Source organism: Geotrypetes seraphini, chromosome 8, assembly GCF_902459505.1.
Source record: "Geotrypetes seraphini chromosome 8, aGeoSer1.1, whole genome shotgun sequence".
Taxonomy (NCBI): domain Eukaryota; kingdom Metazoa; phylum Chordata; class Amphibia; order Gymnophiona; family Dermophiidae; genus Geotrypetes; species Geotrypetes seraphini.
The window spans coordinates 43,290,675-43,308,692 of record NC_047091.1 but is presented as its reverse complement, the minus strand read 5'-3'; the positions used below and the strand labels follow the sequence as shown (position 1 = coordinate 43,308,692).

General features: G+C 46.3%; 1 protein-coding gene across 4 annotated transcripts in view; it reads left to right on the top strand.

Moving 5' to 3' along the window:
• Positions 1-425: 425 nt before the first annotated feature.
• LOC117364550 (probable G-protein coupled receptor 132) overlaps positions 426-18,018 on the top strand; it is a 61,445-nt gene continuing 43,852 nt past the window's right edge. For 2 of the 4 annotated variants that reach the window (XM_033953836.1, XM_033953835.1), the window contains exons 1-3: positions 426-548; positions 632-866; positions 2,712-2,929. In XM_033953836.1, the coding sequence (XP_033809727.1) occupies positions 2,817-2,929 (113 nt within the window). In that variant the 5' untranslated portion in view covers positions 426-548; positions 632-866; positions 2,712-2,816. The remainder of the gene's footprint in view (positions 549-631; positions 867-2,711; positions 2,930-18,018) is intronic. The other 2 variants (XM_033953838.1, XM_033953837.1) reach the window with 1 other exon arrangement.

Genomic DNA, 18,018 nt, shown 5'->3' with positions numbered 1-18,018 from the left:
AAGCAGGATGGGCACAAAGCTGAAGATTTATCCAGGGCACCTAGCACCTTTGACCCGTCAATCTCTACTTTTGTGGAAAGCCCCTAGCTCCTTTCTAGTCCCCTCCCCCTTATTTTGTTCATAGGGGCAGGAAGCTGGTGTTTTGGGACCTGAGAGTCTTGGGTGGCATTAAGCAGCTGTATTTGGAGAGGGTAAGGTTTCTTGAAGCATGTTAAGCACAAGCTGAACAATGCTTGCATCTGTTTAAACTGATTCAAGAGTAATACCTGAACTGAGAATATACTTCCTCAATTCCTTCTCAGGCTAGTGGAGGAGGGGTGGAGGCACTTAACAGCTCATATAAAACATTCAGACAAGAAAAGAATCACAACCCAAAGAAACAGTAGGTCTCCTTCACACAGTAAGATTTCAGCCTGAGCAAACAGCAGGGCTCCAGCTGGACACTGGGTGGAAGGAGACTAGAAATAAGTGCATTTTCTTCCTCTTTCTATCCCCATCGCTGATAGTGGTATCACTGCTCTGCCTTCATTTCTCTTTTCTGGTTCTTTGTGAGTACTGTTTGCATCTATATATAGGAGTACTGTATATTGCTCTGTTCATGAGTATTTTTCCTCTTTCCGTTGTCTACCAGTTACTGAAACTTTTTGGCCAATCAGAACATGAGCCTGGGTATTTTCCTCCCCTCCTTACTGCTGTATTGAGAGCATGAGTGTCCTGCCTACACCTGCCACAGAGCCCTGCTGAGCGCCCTGGTAGAATCTTGCAAACTCTCCTCTCTGGATCCTGCAGGCTGTGACACAGAAACTCTTACCTGTTCTCCATCACCAGACGCTGTCACCACAAGGAGCTACAGCCATACTAAGGAGGTAGAGGGGCTTTCTTTTCTTTCATCAGATTTCTGTCTAAGGCTTTACTGTGCTATACTGAGACATGAACACATGGATGCTAGGAATTATTAGGAAATGGATGGTAAATAAGGCCAAGAATATTATTATGCCTCTGAATCACTCCATGGTCCTCACCTTGAGTATTGTGTTCAAGTCTGGTCACTGTATCACAGATATAGAATTAGAAACGAAGAAGAGTGACCAAAATGATGAAGGGCTGGAACTCCTCTTATTTGAGGAAAGGATGAAGAGGTCAGGGCTGTTCAGCTTGGAAAAGAGACAGCTGAGAGGGGGATATGATCAAGGTCTACAAAATTCTGAGTGGTGTAGAATGGGTAAAAGTGAATCAATTTTTTACTCTTTCAAAAATTACAATGACTAGAGGACACTCAATGAAGTTATATGGAAATACCTTTAAAACAAATATACTATATTTTTTCACTCAACAAATAGTTACGCTTTGGAACTCATTGGCAGAGGATATGGTGACGGCAGTTAGCATATCTGGGTTTAAAAAAAGTTTTGGATAAGTTCCTGGAGGAAAAGTCTATAATCTGCTCTTGTGATAGACATGGGGGAAGCCACTATTTGCCCTAGGATTGGTAGCATGGAATGTTGCTATTTGAGTTTCTGACCTGAATTGGCCACTGTTGGAAACAGGATACTGGGCTAGATGGACTATTGTTCTGACCCAGTATGACTATTTTTATATTCTTAACATGTATAGATAGAGAGGCAAACATATCACAATACATAATGAAAGACATCCAAAAGTGGATGATCTCTGGATCATGGAAAACATAATAAGTCTTGAGAAATTTCAGAAATACTGTATATAACTATGATCAAAGACACAGGCAGACAGCAGAGTGAAATCCTACTCTGGTACGGGAGAGATGGGGGTAGAATGATCAGGTAACAAAACCCCAAAAGGATCACAGGCTATATACCTTCATTAATGCCTGCCTGAGAAAGACTGTGGATGGGTGGCACTAAAACTGTACATAAAGCATATCCTCTGCATCTGTTCACCTTTGATTTACTAATGCCAAAAACATGGATCATTTATCTTGATGGTGGGAACGGCATATACAGGGCATTCTTTCTAGTTAAAACCTGGAGATTCAGGCACCTCTGTTCTCCCTTTTAACTACCCTATTTCAACTTTAGGGTGTGAGCACAGTGCAGAAGGGTCCTGTTTAGTCGTGTTTCCTGAAAATGCTCCTTAATTAAATATTCCAATCGCTTTTTTTAGACGCTCTGGGGCTCATAATAATTGTCCAAGTACCGATAATCAAAGCTGGTTTTAGACCAGTGGTCTCAAACTCAAACCCTTTGCAGGGCCACATTTTGGATTTGTAGGTACTTAGAGGGCCGCAGAAAAAATAGTTAATGTCTTATTAAAGAAACTAGTCTTTAGGCCCGTTACATTAATGGGTGCTAGAACAGATGTGTCTGTCTGTCTGTCTTTCTTTCTTTCTCTCTCTCTCCTTGGCCGCTTTCTGTCTGTCTGATTTTCTTTCTTTCTTTCTGTCTGTCTCTCTCCTCGGCTGTCCACCCCCCCCTCCACAACCCCTTGCCTGCTCCTCCTGACCAGCAGTAGCCCTTCTCCCTTCCTTTTACCTCCCCCGTGTCCAGCAGCACCCCTTCCCTGCTTCCCCTGTCCAGAAGCAGCCCTTTAGGTCCTTTTATCTCCCCACTGTCCAGCAGTAGCCCTTCTCCCTTCCTTTTACCTGCCCTCTGTCCAGCAGCAATCTTCCTGCTCCCCCTGTGCAGCAGTAGCCTTGTAGTAAATTTTTTTCCTTACCTGTTCCCCCTGTCCAGCATCTGATAGACCTTGCAGCCTCGGGCCTTTTTGCTAGGTCAGCCCGACTCACAATATCGAAGTGGGCCGGCCTAGTAAATGTTCCGCGGCTGCTTAAGGAGACCATGGCTACTGCTGCTGCTGGTCCGGGAGTGAGAAGAAGAGGCGTCCCGGCAGCGGCAGGAAATCAGCCGGTGTCGGAGATGGAAGAAGAGGCATCCTGGCAGCCTGGAGGAAGGTGAGCACAGCGCCGCAAGCCCTGCAAACTGCCACAGGCCACACGTGTGCATGCGGCGCACGCGCTGTAGTACTGTACCATGTCTCTGCCACGGAGCTACGGATCACGGAGGCAGGGATCATGGAGTGTCAATTGCGCATGCGTGCTTAGGATTTTATTATTATTGATGACAACTTTGCATGAGGTAAAATTCATTATAGTTTATAAATCTTTCCTTAATTGTTCCTTTTTTAAAAAATCTTTATTAATTTTCAAACTTACAATAAGTGTGACAGTAAGTTAAAACATTTTAACATTAAATATATCACTTAATATTCAGCAATAATACAAATCATATAACCTTAACTCTCTCCCTTCCCACCCTTTCATAACAAATATTTTTATATGATATACTAAAAATTATCCCTCCCCCACCCTGAATATTGAACTTATAAATTTAAGGGAAAAAATGGCATCTATTCATTACAATATTTTGTTAAAGGCTCCCACACATCTTGAAATTTCCTTAAATACCCCTGCTGTATAGCTATTACTCTTTCCATTTTATATATATATGACACAATGAGTTCCACCAAAAATTATAATTCAGTCTACTCCATTTCTTCCAGTTACAAGTAATTTGTTGTATGGCAACCCCTGTCATTATAAGCAAAAGCTTATTATTATTTGAAGATATCTGACTCTTTGCTCTCATTGACATGCCAAATAATATAGTATCATAGGTCAATGCCACCGGGTTTTCTAATAAACAGTTAATTTGGCCCCAAATTGATTTCCAGAAAGCCATAATAAATGGACAATCTAAGATAATAATCTAAGATAATAGTGCACATGCGCACTTCAATTTTTGTGGCTCCGTGCATCTCTCGCTCTGTGGTCGGCAGAGAAATGTTGCAGAGTGTGGCACGTGTGCGGCGCGTGCGCACATTGGGAGCCGACATCAGGGAGAGAAGGAGGCGGCGGCGACCAAGCTACGGAGCTAGGGGCGGGAAGGCCACAACTACTGCCACTCCATAGTTGCACAGCCTTCTCCTCTGCCTCCACTCTCCCCTCTGGGTGAATTTCCGGGTCGGGGATGAGGATTTGTTGGAGGCTGGAGGGCGCTGCCGCAGAAGGGGTGGGATGAGTTGGGGGACGGTCATAGGAAGGGGAGCAGGGCGCAGGCAGGGAACGGGAGGGAGGGAAGGAAAGAGACAGACGAGACAGCGGCCAAGGAGAGAGAGAGAGAGAAAGAGATAGAAAGACAGCGGCCAAAGAGAGAAAGAGACAGGCACATAAACAGTGGCCAAGGAAAGAGGGAGAGAAAAAGGCAGAAACATACACAGACAACAGCCAAGGAGAGAAAGAGATAGAAAGACAGACACACAGACAGCGGCCAAGGAGATAGAGAGACAGACAACGGCTAACGAGAGAGAAAGAGACAGAAAGAAAGACAGACAGACACACAGCGGCCAATGAGAAAGAGACAGAAAGGCACATAAACAGTGGTCAAGGAGAAAGAGACAGAAACATACACATACAGCGGCCAAGAAGAGAGAGAGAGAGAAAGAAAGAGACAGAAAGACAGACACACAGCAGCCAATGAGAGAGAGAAAGAGACAGAAAGGCACATAAACAGCGGCCAAGGAGAAAGAGAGGGAAAGAGACAGAAACATACACAGAGAGTGGCCAAGGAGAGAGAGACAGACACACAGCTGCCAACGAGAAAGAGAGAAAGAGACAGAAAGACTGACAGACACAGAGAGCGACAGAGGGAGACACACAGAAAGACAGCAGCCAAGGAGAGAGGGAGAGACAGAAAGACAGGCAGACAGTGGCCAAGGAGAGAGAGAGAGACAGAAAGACACACAGACAGTGGTCAAGGAGAGACACAGAAAGAAAGAAAGAAAGAAAGACAGACAGCGGCCAAAGAGAGGGAGAGAGAGAGACAGACAGAAAGAAAGACAGTGGCCAATGAGAGAGAGAGACAAAGAAAGACAGAAAGACATCTATTCTAGCACCCGTTGATGTAACGGGCTTAAAGACTAGTAGAACAATAAATGGTCTAAAGTCCCTGCTTCAAGATTGTTTCTGATAATTTCAGCTATACACAGCTGAAAGCAGTGCAACATGCAGAAAGTAAAGTTTAGATAGTTTTTCACTTTCTACATGTTTCACTGCTTTCAGCTGGGTATAGCTGAAATTATCAGAAGCAATTAAGGAAAGATTTATAAACTATAAAGAGTTTTACCTCATGTAAAATTGTGATTTAGATTCTAAAGTATCAACTGCAAGAGATAAGATTTTGGTGTAGTCCTCTGTAGAGAGGAGAATCGATATCCGACTTGTGCCTAGAAAACTTGTGCCTTAAGTGTCTGGTGGTCATGTCCGCAACCACCTTCAGCTCTCACCTCCTCCAGTACCGGACACAACCGCCATCTTACATTAAGCAGTCACCGCTAGAAGAGGTGCTGAATTTTGTGAAAGTTCACGAGATTACATACACACACACAAGCTACACTGCCTCCAATGGTTACCTTACATTCTAGAACATTGCCCGCCTCACTGCTGTAACCTCACGCAAGTGCTTTTCTGTGTCTGTACGCAATTGTCCTCTCCACTCCACCTCACAATTGCGAACAGATGCAGGAAAGCGCTTGTGTGAAGTTATAGAATTGAGGTGGGCAACAATCCAGAACAATAGTAACATACCAAGGGCCTCAAAATATTACCTGGTGGGCTGCTTGTGGCCCACAGGCTGCAAGTTTGAGACCACTGTTTTAGACGTATCTTAAACCAGTTTAGACCTTTACCCTGCCTCTGTATGCCTAGAGTGAAAAGGGGCGTTTTTGGAGGAGTGGATAGGGCGGGAGGTGGGCCAACCTAGACTTAGTCGTCTGGCAGCCATAACCAAAAAGGTTTGACAGGTTGCCAGACGGAACTTTTATGTTTTGACTTAGACCAAGTCAAAACAGGTATAAGTTCCGAATAGGGGCTGCTGAGCTGATCGCAAACAGCTCATCAGCCCAGGCAACTTGTCCCCCCCCGCACCGGTAATGATCGCGGCAGGAGAGATGCCTAATCTCTCCTGCTGCGATCCCTACTATCCTTCCCGGCAGGAGAGATGCCCAATCTCTCCTGCTGGAAACTTCCCCGTATGGTTCATCGGCAGGAGGGATCTCAAGCCCTCCTGCCAGAAAGAACACCCACTCCAAGACCCGCTGTGATGACCAGCAAGAGGGATTCCAAGCCCTCCTGCTGGAAAGAACACCTCCCCAAACCCCAAACCAGCAGGAGGGAACCCTGTGCACCCATCCCCCCTGGACCTCCCAAACCTCCTACCTCCTGGCCCCCCTATAACCTGAAAATTTGGCCAACCAGGTCCTCCTTCCGGGTCCAGGTCTTCCCTCCAAATGGCGGGCCTGCCCCTTCCTAGTGCATTGTGGGATGCACCGGGGAGGGACCTAGGGCCTGATTGGCCCAGGTACCTAAGGCCCCACCCATAGGAGGGGCCTTAGGCAACTGGCCCAATTCTGGTTGGCCCAGGTGCCTAAGGCCTCTTCTATGGGTGGGGCCTTAGGCGCCTAGGCCAATCAAGCCCTAGGTCCCTCCCAGGTGCATCCCACAATGCACTGGGAAGGAGCAGACCCACCATTCGGAGGAAGGTGGGCCTGCCGGACAGATGGAGGGAGGACGTGTCTGGCTGGCCAACTTTTCAGGTTAGAAGGGGGGTGAGGGGGGGGTTGGGGGGATGCTTTCCTACAGGCAGGGCTCCCTCCTGCCGGTTCGAGGTTCAGGAGGGAGGGTTCTTTCCGGTAGGAGGGCTTGGGATCCCCCTCCTGCTGGGTCATCGCCACGGGTGTTGGGCATCTCTCCTGCCGCGATCGGGAGGGGGGGGAGAGATGACGACGATTATAGGATTCTGTAACTAGCATTGTTTTTGACAGACGCTGGTTACAGAATCCTGATTTTATAAAGGTCTTGTTTTGGGCGTTTGGGACTTGGGCAATTTTTTGGTTGGGAATGTGTGTTAAGGATAGACGTAGTGGTGGTTTGGGCGATTAACTGGTGAACATAGAGGTAGGCCATTCTCAAAAATACTCCAATTTTGGACTTTTTTTATTTTGTTTTGAGAATGGACATTTCCCTGCTGCCTACTTTCTGCGTCTAGGGACATAGGCCAAAATGGGAATTAGACATAGCTTTTGATTACCGTATTTCCCCATGTATAGGCTGCCCCATTGTATAGGCCGCAGAAAAAGCCGATTTTCATTGTAAAACTCTTAGATAAGCTGCGGCATTACTGGAGTCCCCCCATACCTTTTTAAATAGCTCCCTCGCTGCCTCCTCCAATGTCGTGGCCAGCGGTGCAGGGCAGGAGCGGTCTTTTCAGCATGTAGCCTGACCCTGCGCTGCTTCCTGAATGGCTGCAGTCAGTTCATGCCTTCCCTCCCATCCCTTGTGCAGCAGAACCTTTGCCCAGCTTCTATCCTTCCCTCCCTCCCCCCCATCCCTTGTGCAGCTGAATCCTTGAGCACCTCCCCCCCGCCCTGCTGCCGAGCCCCCTCTGACCCTCCATCCTTCCCTCCCATCCGAATCCCATTGACCATAAGTCCTACATACCTCTTTCTAGAGCAGTGTCGGGCTGGCAGCACTCTAAACAGGCTGCTTTGTGGCCTTCTCATGTCGGGGCCTTCCATGTGCCGCGTTACTGATGACATCAGTGATGCGGCAGAGGGAATTCCCTGATGAGAGAAGGCCATGAAGCAGCCTGTTTAGAGTGCTGCGAGCCCGACGCTACTCTGGAGGGAGGTATGTAGGGCTCGCAGTGGGCAGGGTTTGGATGGGAGGGTCAGCGGGGATTCAGCTGCATGGCGGGGGAGGGGGGGGCAGGGGAAAGAGTTGGTGCTGGCGAATCCAGGGACTAGGGCTTATTTTCGAGGAAATACAATAACAGAAAATCTTTGCTCATGTCAACTCCATTGTTAGAAGGGAACATTGTCCTCGAGGGCCACAACCTAGTTGGACTTTGAAGATTTCTACAATGAATATGCATGGGATTGATTTGCATGTATTGCCACCACTGTATGCAATGTAACTTAATTGTGGAAATCTGGAAAATCGAGCAGCATTTTTCAACCCTTGTTGGCCCAAAGGGTATCAAATTCTGGTAGGAACTGTGATCCATAGCTCAGAATTCTCATTGCAATGGCTGGGAATGAATTTGCTAAAAATGGAGTGGGGGAGAGGAATCATAGGTGTAGTTGGCGGCATAGTGAGGGAGAGTGGCGCCCAAAGTGGTGGCACCCTTCTCTGCCCTTGCTCCTTCCTGACCCCCCCCCCACTGCGCACCCCTTCCCTTCTCCTGTACCTCTTTAATTTTCCCGTCACGAACAGCATCACTCTCCCTCTGACATCACTTTCTAGGCATGGGACCTGTAAATGATGTTGGAGAAAAAGCCGATAATGACGCGGGCAGCATTAGATATAATCTCTTTTTGATTAAACTATACTACCTAGGATCCTACAATAAGGATGAACTGTCATTTTAAAATGACATGAAAACATCACAGCTTTTATTTTCCTTCATTTCTTTTCCAAAACAACACAAAGTTCCAATGAAATATTTTCCCATGTTCTTTCCCACTTAAAACAAAGAGTAAAGCAATGCCTGGGCCAGCCAGTGGGGCAGGGGAAAGGAGCCAGAGCTAGTCACTAGCAAGCATTCTTCCATCTGCCTATTGTGGCTTGCCTTTTGTCACATATCATTTGGGCTGCTCTTCATGTTTCTGCCTCAAAGCTTCAGAGAGCCTAAGCATGACATTTATATAGAAAACATGGAATAGTTAGGAATCTGGATGAGCTGTACTGTTTTTGTTAGTGCAGGGCTTCCCACAGCCAGTCAGATTTTCAGGATACCCCCCCCCAAAAAAAATATGCATGAAATACACTGCAAACCTAGTATATTCTACTGTATGGAAACATGCATCACACATTAGCTGTGGATATCTTGTGAACCTGACTGACTGGAGGGTCCCTAGGGCAGGTTTGGAATAGAGAGTTACATGGGAATGGGGATTGCTTGAATCTGTGTGTATGGAAGAGGTTGCCCTGGGATTCTCATGGTAGTGCAGTCAAAACTGAGACAGGCAATTGGAGCACCAGCCTGAGGCTTGAGGCTTGAAATGTATGGAGAGAGGCAGTTGGAGTTCTAGAATGAGGCTGGAATACCCCGAGAGGCAACTGAAACACCAGACTGAGGCTTGGAACACTGATCAGTTGAACAGTGAATACCATCCCCCCAAAAAAAAACATCCATGAGGGGCTGTTAGGGTTGGGATAGGGTTACCATACATCTGGGAAAACCTAGACATGTCCTCTGTTTAGAGGACTGTCTAGGTTCCTGGACAGTTTTTTTTTTTAAATAGAGAGTATGTATGGGTTTAGCTGGCTCTCCTGACTTCCCCAGTTAGTGCTTCCCCGGCTGCTGTAATTCAATCTTTGGGCAACCAGCATCAGGCTCACCTCGTTGTTGCTGTTGGTTGCCCGAAGATTGAATCACAGTGACCGGGGAGGAGGTAGGTGGGGGAGTTGAGTCCTACCTATGCAGGAACAGGAAGTCGCTGCAGAGAGGCGGCTTCCAGGACAGGCCAGTGGCAGCAGGCTCACATCACTGCTGTAGCTGCCTAAAGACTGAATTATAGTGGCAAGGGAAGTCAGGAGCTAGAAACGACTTGCGGGGAATGGGTGGGTATGAGTTAGATTCCATTAGAGATGGGCAGGATGGGTGAAATTTCTGTTCCAATTCAACTTTAATTTGGGAAGCCCTGTGTGAGTACATTTTTCATTTCAGTCTAATTTATTGCACCAGGGCCAGCACACAAGGAGCATCATTTATCTCAGTGGTCTCAAACTTGCAGCCCGGGGGCCACATGTGGCCCACCAGGTACTATTTTGAGGCCCTTGGTCTGTTTATCATAATCACAGAAGTAAAATAAAACAGTTTCTTGATCATATGTCTCTTTAGCTATAAATTACAATATTATTATTAAGACTTAGCTAAAAGGAAAGACTTTTACCTCATGCAAAATTGTCATTTCTTTAATAAGACATTAAGGGCTAGATTCACAAAGCAAACCAATCGGCTTGCGACCCCTTTGCGACCTGATTTCCCTCCGGCCCGATTCACTAACCTCTCCTGCAATCCACTTCCAATCCATGCATGCAAATGAGGGGAAATGCATGCAAAATAGGCAGGGACACAATTCACCAATGAAATTTTTAAAACCAACTGGACTGGCCGATCAACCCAAGAAGCGACTGATGGGGACAAGTCGCAAATGTCTTTCCGACTCTCCAGCTCCATTGAAGCCCTGCTCTCTGCTGCTCCGAATCTCTCCTGCCTACCGCCCGATGCTCTTCCCCGATCTGTCCTGCCTGCTCTGCCCCGAATCGCCGCCCTGCTCTTCCCTGATCTCTCCTGCCTGCTCTGCCCCGAATCGCTGCCCTACTCGTTCCTGGATCTCTCCTGCCTGCCACCCCAAATCTCTCCTGTCCTTCCCCGCACTGCGAACCCATGGTTTTAACCCATGGGTTTAAAGTGGGTTAAAATCACGGGCTCGCTAGGCTAAAAAGTAAAAAAAAAAAGTCGAGGCTCGGACGGACATGCGCTGACCATCTACAGATGGTTTGCGCATGCGCTGGGATCGCACACCAGTGATCCGTGCCGGCAGATGAGGTGTTCCTACAATCGCCCATATCTGCATATGGAGGTTGAAGAATCCATTGGACCTGCCCAGATCGGACACAGATCGGTCCCGATCGGGCAGGTTCGTGCATCTAGCCCAAACTTTTTTTTCTGAGGCCCTCCAAGTACCTACAAATCCAAAATGTGGCCCTGCAAAAGGTTTGAGTTTGAGACCACTGATTTTTTCTGGTATTGTGCAGAAGCAGTGAGGCTTAGCGCACACTACACAGCAGTAAAGGTTAACAAAAGAATATAAGGTGATACCTGTTTACTGGACTAACTTAATGTAGTTTTTGCTCGAGCTCTCAGGTGTTAGTACTTTACCCAGTGGCGTACCAAGGGGGGGGGGGTGCACAGCCAGCCCAGTCCCTATCATGCTCCCACCCTCCCAGCGAGAGCAGCAAACCTAAGCTCCAGTAGCATCGGCTGCTTCACGGCTTTCTCCTCCCTCTGCCGCATCACTGATGACGTCATCAGCAACGCTGCACTGGCAGGAGAAAGCCGTGAAGCAGCTGATGCTACTGGAGGGAGTTTTGCTGCTCTCGCTGGGAGGGTCGGAAAGGTTCACTTGGGGGGGAGAGATAGGAGGGTCAGCGGGGGTTCGGTTGGGAAGGGAGAGAAGCGGTCTGCCTCGGGTGCTCCAAGGCCTGGTGCCATTATCTTCTTCGGGCAGTAGTAGCGTTTACAATTTGCTGCTGTTGCTGGCTTCAGGCCTTCCTCTCTGCTGGGTCCTGCCTACTTCCTGTTTTCATGAAGACAGGACCCGACAGAGAGGAAGGCCTGAAGCCGGCAACAGCAGTGAATTGTGAATGCTGCTGCTGCCCGAAGAAATTCAGGACACCAGGCTTTTGGTGACAGAAGGAGGAAAGGGAGCAGAGGGGGATACAATTGTGGAGAGTGTTGCTCTACCCAACTGGAGGGAATGAAAGGAGATGCCAGGGCTTAAAGGGAAGAAGAGACACCAGGGCATGAAGGGAAGGAGGAAGGTATGCCAGATCAAGGGAAAAGAAAGGGGGAAAGGAAGGAGGAGATGTCAGAGCATGGAGGGGGAGGGAGAGATGGAAGAAAAGGAAAGGAGAGAGATGCCGGGAATCAGGGAAGGGATGATGCCAGACTGTGAGGTGGGAAGGAAAGAAAGGAGAAGAGAGAGATGACAGAGCATAGGGGAGGGGGTGGTGACAGAGAGAAATACGGAGAGGTGACAGAGTTGAAATCAATCATGTACAAAGGAGAGAAGAGGCACGGGATAGATAGTTTATGGAAGGAGCATAGAAAGAGGGAAGATGCCATATGGAAGAGAAAGAGAGAGAGAGGGTGCACACTGGATAGAAAAAGCACAGAGGGCAGTGAATGGAAGGGGCAAGATAGAGGGTGAACAGTAGATGGAAGGGGTAGAGAGAGGGAAAAAGACACTGAATGGAAGTGTGGGGGAGAGGAAGGACAGCTGCTGAATGGAAGTGTGAGGGAAAAGGGGAGCAGATGCTGGAAAGAAGTGGGGAGGAGAAAGAAAAAAGAGCACATGCAGGATTGAGGGAAGAGGATAGAGTTAGTTACTGGAAGGAGTGAGGGAAAGAGGTGGCAAGCTATAGGTAGACACAGTGAAAGAGGGAAATTGAGGACTGAATAGTAAAAAAGAATTTAGACAAAGGCAGAAAATAAATTGAGAAGGAAGACCAGGGAAGAACAGGAGAAAGGGAGCGGAGAGAGAGAGAGATGCCAGAGCAGGGGGGAAGGAGAGGAGATAGATACCAGACCAATGGGGTGAAAGGAGAGATGGAAGGGGGAGGCATACAGTTTCTGGAAGGGGCATAGGAGAGAAGATGGCATATAGGGGCAGAGAGATGGCAGATAGTGGATGGAAGGAAGAGACTAACAAGAAGATGAGGATAGCAGAAACAAGAGAGGACAAAGGTAGAACAAAAATTTTCTATTTATTTATTGCTTTAGGAGACATGTGTCACTGTTTCTGTGGTATTGCATTGTATGCAGAGTCCAGCTTCTTGCTGGTTCAATTTAACCTTTGTCTGTGTATTTCTATTTTATCCCCCCTTTTACAAAACTATGGAGCGTTTTTTAGCGCCAGCCGTGGTGGTAGCAGCTCTGATGCTCAGAATTCTATGAGCGTCAGAGCTGTTACCACCGTGACTAAAATCCACACTACAGTTTTGTAAAAGGGGGAGGGGTAAGTTTGTGATTACTTATTCCATACTAGGCGAAGGTGTTTTATGTGTTCTGTGAATTCGAAAGGCATGGTTTTCTGTTAGGATTGACTGCAGGATTGATCTGTATTAGTCTGGCTTGTTTAGTTTTACAATGGGTATATTGCTGTTGTACTTCTCACTGCAGTATGTAAGATGCTGCCTTTTCCTAGGTACTCATATGTGACGTGTGGCTTGTTACTAAAAATCATGTTTTTCGTACAGATGGGGGGGGGGGTGCCAAAAAATGATGGGCCCCGGGTGTCACACATGCTAGGTACGCCACTGCTTCTTACCTGACAGATGTGCTTTTTGCCAGTCTGAACTGGTCCTCACAGGGTTGTTATATGCTGCTTGGTAGACTTAAAGTACTTTTTCAGAGCCCATGCAGAAAGTTTCATGGTAGTCTGGCATGCTATAATTCTTGATAATTAAAAAAACCCAGAGGCAATAATTTGTGCTATGTTTTAAATAAACTGAAAACAGATTTTAATAAATGTTTATAAATGTGCTCATAAATTGTGGTGGTAGCAACCCCTGGACTGGAGTCCACTGTAAGATTTAACATAACATGGGTCATGTTTTACTTCAGGGAAACCAACTGGCATTCAAAAATGATTTTTATTCAGCTTGAAAGCACCTACACACATTTTCTGACTTTCCCAGTATTTGGGCATCAGAAAGTGTGTGTGGGAAATTTCAAGCTGGATTTTCTGTTGCTGGTTTTAAGAGTCTGCTGGCAGCCTGAATGGCCATAGCAAAACCAGCAAATTGGCAACTCTAGCTGGGACCAATGTAACTGGGGTGCTGTAACCCTTCGACTGTCGTCGGCACAGTGAACTAAACACACTGCCTTCGGGAACCCAGAAGCGTTTTCTCTGCAGAGAGAAAGCTTCCAGGTCTTCGATGGCAGCGTGTTTAGTTCACTGAAGCTGATGACAGCCAAAATGCTAGACACTTTCCTTCAGCAAGGATCACACAAGGATCAAAAGCTGGCCACCAGTCTACCCAGCGCTCACCGCAGGGTAAAGGCCCGAAGTCACTCCAACGTTGACTCACACCAGGTAGTGTGCGACTGCAACTCCCAGCAGTGGCTCCAGCCCCTCACAATCACACACATGCCCCTCTGTCACAACGATACTGCATTCCCTGTAGACTCCTAGTCTCACATTAAAGCAGCCTGCAGAGGATCGCCGGTCAGCTTTAGCGATCCTAGCAGGCTGCCATCGGCCTCCGCAGCACGTTCCCTCTGCCATGGTCCTGCCCCTCCTCTGACGTACGGGACCGCAGCACAGGGAACGTGCTGCTGAGGCTACGGCAGCCTGCTAGGATCGCTATAGCCGACTAGCGATCCTCTGCAGGCTGCTTTAATGTGAGACCGGGAAGCTGCGTGAACCTACAACTGATGTGGTGCTGATGGGTAAAAAAAAATGTCTGCCGGCAGGCCAGCTTAATTGGTAATTGTCTGGTGGGCCAAATTTTATTACACCACGGGCCAGAGTTTGACATGTCTGCTCTAAGCAGAGTGGGAGTCCTCCACTTACAGCCCTGCCAGTGGAGGGTACTGTTTTACTTCAAAGCAGAAACAAGTGGGTCAATCAGGATGTTTCCAAATGAAATCTTTATTGATGGAAAGAAGAGGTATAATTCTGCAGAGAACGACTCTATGCTGCAAGCGTTTCGCTTTAGTGGACTATACCTTCTTCAGGAGTCTATAATCAGATTGTAAAACAAATACTGTACATTAATTTAAAAACGTGCACGTAAACTAAAATAAGCAAACAATAATAATAGTATAAAACTAAACTTTCACATGTAAAAAGGATGAATACATAAATAATAATGCAAGAGTTGCAGCCCCTAGAGATTCAAAAATACATTCTGTATATCTTTTAAAAGCCAAAAACAAAAGTACCAATCTAAAGGGTACTGTGCTTACAGCAACAAGCTCATTCATAAAATACTACATATAAACATATTAGATACATAAAAGACATAAACCTTAAAACATTCAAACTTGCTTTTGGTGTGTAAAGCAAAAAAGCATACAGTATTCATAAAATACTGCTTATAAATGTATTAGATACATAAATAGAATAACCATATACATAGATAATATGAGACATGTGGACCTTAAAACATTCAAGAGTGTGAAGCAGTGGTTAAAGGTACAGCTTCAGCACCCTGAGGCTGTGGGTTCAAACCCACACTGCTCCTTGTGACCCTGGGCAAATCTCCCCATTGCCCCAGGTACATTAGATAGAATGTGAGCCCACCAGGACAGACAGGGAAAAATGCTAAGAATACCTGAATAAATTCATGTAAACCGTTCTGAGCTCCCCTTGGGAGAACGGTATAGACAACTGAATAAATGAATAAATTGTATTTGATGGAAAAATACAGCTGGTGGCATCGATATCTCCTGCAAATCCAATTCTATATAATTTGCAGGTTTGAAAGAAAATAGAAAAAGCCTAAATAAGTTTACTAATTTAAAAGAATCACATGGCCTGAGAGATTTTAAAAGAAAATTTTCGGTAGTGAAGGCAAGGCAAGCCTGCCTGTCCCTAGTGACTGAAAATATAACATTGAAGCACCACCTTCTACTGGAGGCAGTGGGGTAGCCCTCGTCCGTGCCCACCTTCCCTTCCCCCGCACCTCTAGTTGTTCACCATCTCAAGTAACAACGTCAACGTGCTCCTCATGACCCCGCCGGTTCTCCCTCTGACGTCACTTCCTGTGTGCAGTACCTAGAAGTGACATCAGTGGGAGAGCTGACGGTCACGAGGAACATGTTGAAGTTGTTGCTTGCAGCAATGAACAGCTAGAGATACGAGGGAAGGGAAGGGGGGCATGCATGTGGCGAGGGGAGGCGTGGCAAGAGGCAGAGGGGGCAGAGAGGAGGAGAGGTGCCAGCGCCCTCACCAACATGGCGCCCGGGCAGACTGCCCCCTCGCCCTTCCCCCCTTAGTACGCCAATACTAGGAAGTTCTTCTTCACCTAAAGGGTGGTGGACACCTGGAATGCGCTTCCAGAGGGTGTGATACGACAGTGTACGCTACAGGGTTTCAAGAAGGGTTTGGATGAATTCCTGAAGGATAAGGGGATTGAAGGGTATAGATAGAGGATTAGATGATTTCCTGAAGGAAAAGGGGATTAAGGGGTACTGATAGAGAATTACTATGCAGGTCCTTGACCTGATGGCCACCGCGCGAGCGGACTGCTGGGCAGTAGGGACCTCTGGTCTGACCCAGCAGAGGCACTGCTTATGTCCTTATGCCCTTATGACAGACAGACACATCTATTCTAGCACCCATTAATGTAACGGGCTTAAAGACTAGTGACTTAATATTTCTGAATTCATTTTTTCATATCTATAACATAAACGGCCTCTTTTACAAAGCCATGCTAGCGGCTATGCTGTGCTAACGGCCCCGAAGCCCATAGAGATTTAAAGGGCTTCGGGGCTGTTGCTGCGCGGCTTTGTAAAAGAGGCCGAAAGTTTCCCACCAAAAGGAAAAATTAAACCTGTCCCAGTTTTTACAATTTTTGGTAATCATTTGTATGGCAATCCCTGTCATAATGATAAAGAGTCTGTTTTTATATCTATCTAATGGAGGTTTAGCTTTCAACAATGTCCCACAGATGACCACATCATAGGACAATGGAATCGATGCTTCCAGTATCATATTAATTTGTCCCCATATTGATTTCCAGAAATTGAGTATCAAGGGACAATAAAACAACAAATGAAACCAGTGTCATCAAGGTGACAGTGCCAGCATCTATTAGACTTTGAACTATCCAACTTTTGCAAACGAACTGGGGTCTATAAAACTCTATTTAACAAAAAGAACCATGTTTGTCTCATAGATGTACATCTCATCCTCCAAGACCAAATCCTTGGCTATTGAGAAGCAGAAATCTGCTGCTTTAACTCAATGCTCCAAATGTCTTTTAGGCTTGTTTTAGGTTTTTTATTCAAATAATCAGATATTAATTTATACCACTTGGCAGCCTGATGCCCTAGCAAATCTGTCTGGAAATATAGGCCCAGCAGGCTATACTGATTTTCCAAGTTGCGCCAATCAGGGAACCCTTTCTGAATGGCCTGTTTCAACTGCAACCATTTATAAGCTTAAGACTTTGATATGCCGAGTGACCCAATTTCAAATATTCAGTGATTCATTTATTGGCTTCAAAAATAATTTATTTACAGAGCAATTGACTAAACAAAGACCTTGTGGCAAGAAAACAAAATGGGCTTAGGGTAGCTATAATCAGTGCAAAAGCATAAGGCATTCTCAGGACTTTAGTAAGCCAGTGGTTATAGTCGGCTCTGAGCTCTGTGGTTACATTCAAAATTGTTTACATATTTTATAAAGACACATTTTGTACCTGAGGCAATGGAATGTTACTGCTCAGAGTAAACATGCTTGCTTCTAGGGGTGACTGACAGATTACATCCTGAGTCAGGAAATGGCCACAGGGTACTTCAACAGGAGGAGAGGGGAATTAATCTGAAATATAAAAAGGCTGGAGTCAGTCCAGAGGAAGGCTACTAAAATGGTGCGTGATCTTCGTCATAAGGCTTATGGGGGACAGACATAAAGATCTCAATCTGTATACTCTAGAGGAAAGGCGGGAGAGGGGGAGATATGACAAAGACGTTTAAATACCTACGTGGCGTAAATGCGCATGACTCAAGTCTCTTTTATTTGAAAAAAAGCTCTAGAATGAAATTTCATAGGATGATGATAGGCTCCGGAGTACAGAAAGGATGATAGATGCGTGGAACGGTCTCCTGGAATATGTGGAGGAGGCAGAGACTGTGGCATGGAGGATTTCTTAGAGAGAGGAAGAGATAATGGTTACTGTGGATGGGATGTGTCTATGTTTCTATTTAGGTCAGCTAATGCAACTAGATGCCACAGAGTGGCAGTATAACACAAAGGTACAGGATGTAAGTTGCAGGTACAGTCCCTGCTCCAGCAGTTCCTTAGTTTGCTTGTGTTTTAATTACTTTGAATACAGAGGTGCCAAGTTACCCAGTTTTAGGCTGGAGATTTTGAGACAGTCCTGAATTTCTGACTACCCCACCATGGTGCATTATGGGACTTGCAGCACTAATTTCAATGGGCAAGATCAAGCACTACAAATCCCAC